This window comes from Conger conger, chromosome 8 (genome assembly GCF_963514075.1).
Source record: "Conger conger chromosome 8, fConCon1.1, whole genome shotgun sequence".
Classification (NCBI taxonomy): domain Eukaryota; kingdom Metazoa; phylum Chordata; class Actinopteri; order Anguilliformes; family Congridae; genus Conger; species Conger conger.
Genome location: NC_083767.1, coordinates 63,872,649 through 63,880,738, shown reverse-complemented (window position 1 = coordinate 63,880,738; position 8,090 = coordinate 63,872,649). Strand labels below are relative to the sequence as shown.

At 42.0% G+C, this 8,090-nt stretch overlaps 1 protein-coding gene across 1 annotated transcript in view; it reads right to left on the bottom strand.

Annotated features, from left to right (window-relative positions):
• Positions 1–2,857: 2,857 nt before the first annotated feature.
• The window catches only part of LOC133134571 (uncharacterized), a 15,291-nt gene continuing 10,058 nt past the window's right edge, over positions 2,858–8,090 (bottom strand). Inside the window, exons 8-11 of the mRNA XM_061250773.1 lie at positions 7,300–7,326; positions 6,870–6,896; positions 6,742–6,768; positions 2,858–6,438 (exon numbers count right to left, since the gene is read on the bottom strand). Of these exons, the coding sequence (XP_061106757.1) occupies positions 5,894–6,438; positions 6,742–6,768; positions 6,870–6,896; positions 7,300–7,326 (626 nt within the window). The 3' untranslated portion in view covers positions 2,858–5,893. The remainder of the gene's footprint in view (positions 6,439–6,741; positions 6,769–6,869; positions 6,897–7,299; positions 7,327–8,090) is intronic.

Sequence of the window (8,090 nt, the reverse complement as noted above, 5' to 3'; positions counted from 1 at the left end):
CTCAATCCAAACGAAATGTTGTGGGCTGAGCTGAAGAGGGCAGTTGATAAGCACAAAGCCAGCAGTAACATGTTAATAACACTGTAATTACAGAACTCACGTGTAGCTCCATGGTGAGGACGAGTGGCTGGCAATCTTTCTCAGTTTCTGATCCGGCATCATTGTGCAGGTATATTTGGGCTCCCCCTCCTGGGCAGGGATGGAATTGCAGTATTTGCCTGAGCAGCAGGGCCCTGTTCTGAGCCAGCATCCACACAGACAGACTGACAACAGCAGGGAGAGGAGGAGCAGCATGATCTGACTGACAGACAGACAGACAGACAGGCAGACAGACAGGCAGGCAGGCAGACAGGCAGACAGACAGGCAGACAGACAGACAGGCAGGCAGACAGGCAGACAGGCAGACAGGCAGACAGACAGGCAGGCAGACAGGCAGACAGGCAGACAGGCAGACAGGCAGGCAGACAGACAGACTGACTGACAGACAGACAGAGAGACAGATCTGTGGGAAATGAAGTCCAAATCAATAAATAAAAGGTAGCATACACTACAGAATGAATGTCTAACCACAAATAGTATTCATAATTTTTAAAGAATAATTGTGCAATATAGCATCGCTGGAAATGAACTGCAATGTGCTTTTAAACTTAAACCCCTGAATGTCCCAAATGGTGAACACAAAAAATCATGTTTCATTTTTTTAAAGTCAGTGTGCATGCTGCATTACAATTTTAAGTTAAGTGAACTTGTTTTTACTAATTACTAACCCTAATTGATTGATTTTAGATGTATTTTCTTTACAGTGCATTATCAACCTCTAAAATGTCTCTAAAATAAAAAAAATATAGCTCATTGCACACAACAACTGACTGGGTCAACCAAAGACACACAAAAACAGAATCAGAATCAGCCTGTCGCCTAGTAGTTAAGGTACATGACTGGGACCCAGAAGGTTGGTGGTTCAAACCCCAGTGTAGCAACAAGAAAATCCACACAGCCGTCGGGCCCTTGAGCAAGGCCCTTAACCCTGCACTGCCCTGGATCGTCCCCAGCCTCGTCTAACTGTAAGTTACTTAAAATAAAAGTGGTCAGCTGGATATGAAATTATTATAAATTCTTGCTCATGTGCACAGATAGGGCTATGATTACACAGGCAGCCAGGCCCATGAGCAACACTTTCACAACTTCCTGCTCTCACAGGAACTCTTCCAGCCCAACATGCAGTGGGAGAGTGCTGTCATCTCTCTACCCAGTTTAAGGTCTCAATCAAATATAAACAGGCCACCTGCCAAACTCAAGTACTGCATGTAAGTTTAGTGCAGACTAACATGGGAGATGATAAAAACACACTGTGTATATATATATATATATATACATTGTAATTCACTATAAAACCCTAAACCGTCACTGGAGACAGATACTCACCAGCGACACGATGTCCGGAGGAGAGCTAGGGAGCAGCAGGCCTGGTCTCTGGAAGGCTGTGTTCTGGAAGGCTGTGTTCTGGAAGGCTGGGTTCTGAAGGCTGTGTTCTGGAAGGCTGTGTTCTGGAAGGCTGTGTTCTGGAAGGCTGTGTTCTGGAAGGCTGGGTTCTGGAAGGCTGTGTTCTGGAAGGCTGTGTTCTGGAAGACTGTGTTCTGGAGGCTGGGTTCTGGAGGCTGGGCCCGGGCTCTGGACGGCTGGTGGAACTTGCTGGACTGCAGGGACATTTATACAGGTGTGTGTGACATCATGGCGGCGCCCTGGGCCGTGTAGGAGGGAAGCCCTGTATCTGCCTCAGGGCCTGCAGTCGGCCCAAACAAAGCCACCCGGAGTGACGCATGAGAGAGTACAAATAGCAGGAGAGGGAGAGAGAGATAAAGGGAAGGAGAGAGGGGGATGGAGGGAGAAAAGGAGGAGATTCCATGGAGTGACCTTTCTCTCCTGGCTGTGAGTCAGTGTATGGCTGGCAGTGGGAACTCCAACAGTGACCTTTAGAAAGATTATTGATAATAATAATAATAATGTGTTGATGTGTGTTGGGTACTTGGTAGACAGTGACTATGCCTACCAGCTGCTGTCACTCTGACACCGGTAAATGGTTGGCATTTATATAGCGCCTTTATCCAAAGCGCTGTACAATTGATGCTTCTCATTCACCCATTCATACACACACTCACACGCCGACAGCAATTGGCTGCCATGCAAGGCGCTGACCAGCTCGTCAGGAGCATTTGGGGGTTAGGTGTCTTGCTCAGGGACACTTCGACACAGCCCGGGTGGGGGATCGAACCGGCAACCCTCCGACTGCCAGACGACTGCTCTTACTGCCTGAACCATGTCGCCCCCAAACCCTGTTACCCTGTCAACCTCTAACCCTGTCACCCTGTCATGTAATGTCTGAACCTGGTGTAGTGTGCAACTGAATCATTATGCAAAGGATCTGTATGTTTACCAGACTGTCCACGGTGCCACACGCTCCTGCATATCTCACTATGTAACCTTACATTTTGCATGTATAGCTGGTGTTGTTGGAACAAGTTGGTGTCATGGAATACCATTTGAAAGGGAACAGTAGGCAATGCAAAGGCAGCTGTGCTACAAACGGTTTAATGTGGCAGCAGGAAAAGGCCAGCAGGGTCACTGATTTTACTGCCATTTTGTTTGGTGTCTGTCTTTGATGGTTCAGGGTTTTCTTATGATCTTTTGGTATGTAAGGGGAAAAGGGGAGTGGTTAGAATGCACAGCCATTTCATTTGTCAGCTTGCATATTAACATTATTGAACATATTGTACAATAATATATTTAATTACAATCTCTTTGACACATTTCAGAACCTTGGGGTATTTTTTCAAAATTGTAGACACAAAACTCAAAATGGATAATCAAATTGCATTCATTTTTCAAAACATTTTTACAACACCCTTTTACAATATACAAGATACAATACAAGATACCTTTTACAAGATACAATCTAAAAAATATTTTTCAATGCACCACATCACTTGTTCACACTGACAACAACTTAACATAACTTAACTTAAAAATGAAATACACACATTGCATATGATTTGACAATCTTTTCATCAATTCACAATGCATCTAACTATCGATGAATCCAACTTTTCAAAATGATAGGTAAGGGTAACAAAGCATAGTTTTATGAAAACATTCCATGTTTACATCAGGCTTCTGGGTGCTACACATCAGTGGTGGTTGAGGTGAGTAAACCACTATATAAAACGCAATGATCTATCGATGTATGAATAATAATAATAATAAGAATAATAACAATAATAACAATAATAACAATAATAACAATAATAATAATAGTACACGTTTATAATGTTATTTCTTCAGCATCTCTCAGGTCAAAGAGCATAATCACAGAATGGCTCTACACCGTACAGGGTGGTAAATACAAATCCAAACGTATTAAACATTAAAAAGATGCCACACACACAGAAACCAGAATAGATTGTTTTAAATCCTGAAATATAAAAGTATCCACACATCTGCTGTTTAAAAAACAAGATTATTTTGAAAAAGATGAAGTACAACGGAACAAACATTCCTCCTAACATAACTGCAACTAAACAAACATTCCTCCACACATAACTACAACAAAACAAACATTCCTCCTAACATAACTACAATGAAACATTCCTCCTGATATAACTACAACAAAACAAACATTCCTCCTAACATAACTACAATGAAACATTCCTCCTGATATAAATACAACGAAACAAACATTCCTCCTGACATAACTACAATGAAACAAACATTCCTCCTGACATGACTACGGCAGTACAAACATTCTTCCTGATATAACTACAACGAAACAAACATTCCTCCTGACATAACTACAATGAAACAAACATTCCTCCTGACATGACTACGGCAGTACAAACATTCCTCCTAACATAACTACAACAAAACAAACATTCATCCGAACATAACTACAACAAAACAAACATTCCTCTGAACATAACTACAACAAAACAAACATTCCTCCTGACATGACTATGGCAGTACAAACATTCCTCCTAACATAACTACAACAAAACAAACATTCATCCGAACATAACTACAACAAAACAAACATTCCTCCTAACATAACTACAACGAAACAAACATTCCTCCGAACATAACTACAACAAAACAAACATTCCTCCTGAGATGACTACAACGAAACAAACATTCCTCCTGATATAACTACAACAAAACAAACATTCCTCCTGAGATGACTACAACGAAACAAACATTCCTCCTGATATAACTACAATAAAACAAACATTTCTCCTAACATAACTACAACGAAACAAACATTCCTCCTAACATAACTACAATGAAACAAACAATCCTCCTAACATAACTACAACGAAACAAACATTCCTCCTAACATAACTACAACGAAACAAACATTCCTCCTAACATAACTACAATGAAACATTCCTCCTGATATAACTACAATGAAACAAACATTCCTCCTGACATAACTACAATGAAACAAACATTCCTCCTGACATAACTACAATGAAACAAACATTCCTCCTTATATAACTACAACGAAACAAACATTCCTCCTGACATAACTACAATGAAACAAACATTCCTCCTGACATAACTACAATGAAACAAACATTCCTCCTTATATAACTACAACGAAACAAACATTCCTCCTGACATAACTACAATGAAACAAACATTCCTCCTGACATGACTACGGCAGTACAAACATTCCTCCTAACATAACTACAACAAAACAAACATTCATCCGAACATAACGACAACAAAACAAACATTCCTCCTAACATAACTACAACGAAACAAACATTCCTCTGAACATAACTACAACAAAACAAACATTCCTCCTGACATGACTATGGCAGTACAAACATTCCTCCTAACATAACTACCATGAAACAAACATTCCTCCTGATATAACTACAATGAAACAAACATTCCTCCTGACATAACTACAATGAAACAAACATTCCTCCTGACATAACTACAATGAAACAAACATTCCTCCTGACATGACTACGGCAGTACAAACATTCCTCCTAACATAACTACAATGAAACAAACATTCCTCCTGACATAACTACAATGAAACAAACATTCCTCCTGACATGACTACGGCAGTACAAACATTCATCTGAACATAACTACAACTAAACAAACATTCCTCCTAACATAACTACAACAAAACAAACATTCCTCCACACATAACTACAACAAAACAAACATTCCTCCTGACATGACGACGGCAGTACAAACATTCCTCCTAACATAACTACAATGAAACAAACATTCCTCCTAACATAACTACAACAAAACAAACATTCCTCCTTATATAACTACGACGAAACAAACATTCCTCCGAACATAACTACAACAAAACAAACATTCCTCCTTATATAACTACGACGAAACAAACATTCCTCCTGACATAACTACAATGAAACAAACTTTCCTCCTGACATGACTACGGCAGTACAAACATTCCTCATAACATAACTACAACAAAACAAACATTCATCCGAACATAACTACAACAAAACAAACATTCCTCCTAACATAACTACAACGAAACAAACATTCCTCCGAACATAACTACAACAAAACAAACATTCCTCCTGACATGACTACGGCAGTACAAACATTCCTCCTAACATAACTACAACGAAACAAACATTCCTCCTGATATAACTACAACGAAACAAACATTCCTCCTGACATAACTACAATGAAACAAACATTCCTCCTGACATGACTACGGCAGTACAAACATTCCTCCTAACATAACTACAATGAAACAAACATTCCTTCTGACATAACTACAATGAAACAAACATTCCTCCTGACATGACTTCTATAGTTTCCTGTAAAGTAGGCGTGTCCTGATTCAGCGAAAGTGAGTGACAGGAGAGATGACCAGTGGGCCAGAGTTTTCACCCATCTCAGTAAGACCAGGCCTGAACACTGGGTACAGCGTCTTAGTGAAGTTATGGCCAGTGAAGGAGTAGATATGAGTCCTGGTCTCTACGTTGTAGAAGGACACCTGCCCCGCCTCGTAGTCCAGAAACACCCCCACAGTCCTGGGCCTCTCTCTGAGGGGGAGGGGGAGGGGGGGCTCACACATTGCCCTGACCTCCCCCTTCGTCATCTTGATGGTCCAGTAACCGGCTCGAGGGCGGAACAGGACTGACCCCTTCCGGTCGGCGTTGCTCATGGCCACGCCCACAGTCCAGTCGGTCTTGTGGTGCAGTCCCACCTCCCAGTACCGGCGGCCGGAGGAGAAGCCGTTCTGGCCCAGGACGCACACCATGAAATTAAACCTCCGCGGGCTGTCCACCACATCCTGCCGCCTGGGCCCCAGCCGGACCTGCTTCCGGTTCTCGGACAGAACCAGGCTGGGGTGGGCCGAGTCAGGGTCCAGAGTCACGTCCACTGACAGGAGAGAGGACACAGCCCAGTCTCACCAGCCCTCTCACAGACAGGAACTCTCTCTCTCACAGACAGGATCTCTCTCTCTCACAGACAGGATCTCTCTCTCTCACAGACAGGAACTCTCTCTCTCACAGACAGGATCTCTCTCTCTCACAGACAGGAACTCTCTCTCTCACAGACAGGATCTCTCTCTCTCACAGACAGGAACTCTCTCTCTCAGACAGGAACTCTCTCTCATAGACAGGAACTCTCTCTCTCGCAGACAGAACTTTTAGTTTTTTAACTAAACATAAACTTTCCTACCTGTAGCTTCATGAATCCATCTCCACACTATAAGGAGAGTTACAGGATTAAATGTGATACATTTACTATGCACTAGTTTCAGATGTGTCTCTTCCCTGGTGTGACTGAAACAGTGGAAACGGCTTTACCTGGACTAATGACGATTCCGGTCTTTTCTGCATGACAACCACAACAGGATTAGCTACATGTTTCTAATAACCATAATTATTATTAACAGAAGCATAGAAGAGTGTTAATTATATCACAGTGTAGAAAAAACCCAGCTTTCATTATCACTGCCATCAATTGTGAAATTAACGAGTAAAAGCAAAACACCAGAAAATAAATCTTACAATTTTACCATTTCAACCACAGAATTACAGAACTGAAACGCAATTTGTCCGGCAATGTAATGTCATTCAACAATAGTTGTTTATTTGTTTCTTACTCATTGTACTTCCAATTCCCCCTGATGTAAACATGCAGGAAGTGACATAACTCAAACAATGGAAAAAAGCTCATAGTATTCAATGTTCCTGGTGTCAAAAGCTTAAAGACTTACATCAGAGCAGGACTTACTTGAGACATCCATTATTTTGTTCAATACTGAAAGAAAGTAACCAAAAATGTAATTAAAAATGTATTCCAAAATAGAGAGCCATCATGAATATATTGTAATGCTTATTGGTTGGTGGTATAGCAAGCTGACACATTAGAATGGTTTTATAATCAACATTAACATTATAAACATTTACAGTTATGTTTTATCCAAATATTTCATCCAAAGAGACAAGTTGACTAGACTGCCGAGGCACTGCTAAGGTACATGACTGGGACACGCAAGGTTTGTGGCTTGGTGTAGCCACGTTAAGATAGCAAGCAGATGGTTTGTCTAATCAACTGTAAGTTGCTTTGGATAAAAGTGTCAGCCAAATAACATGTAATAGCTGCACTGATCTTTTTAAGGTTACACTAGGGTCTTGAACCAGCAACCTTAGCTGCTAGCCTAAAGGCTGCATTAGCAGCAGACGGTACAGGGGTTCTGTCTGCAGTCTGCATTAGCAGCAGATGGTACAGGGGTTCTGTCTGCAGGCTGCATTAGCAGCAGACGGTACAGGGGTTCTGTCTGCAGGCTGCATTAGCAGCAGATGGTACAGGGGTTCTGTCTGCAGGCTGCATTAGCAGCAGACGGTACAGGGGTTCTGTCTGCAGTCTGCATTAGCAGCAGACGGTACAGGGGTTCTGTCTGCAGGCTGCATTAGCAGCAGACGGTACAGGGGTTCTGTCTGCAGGCTGCATTAGCAGCAGATGGTACAGGGGTTCTGTCTGCAGGCTGCATTAGCAGCAGACGGTACAGGGGTTCTGTCTGC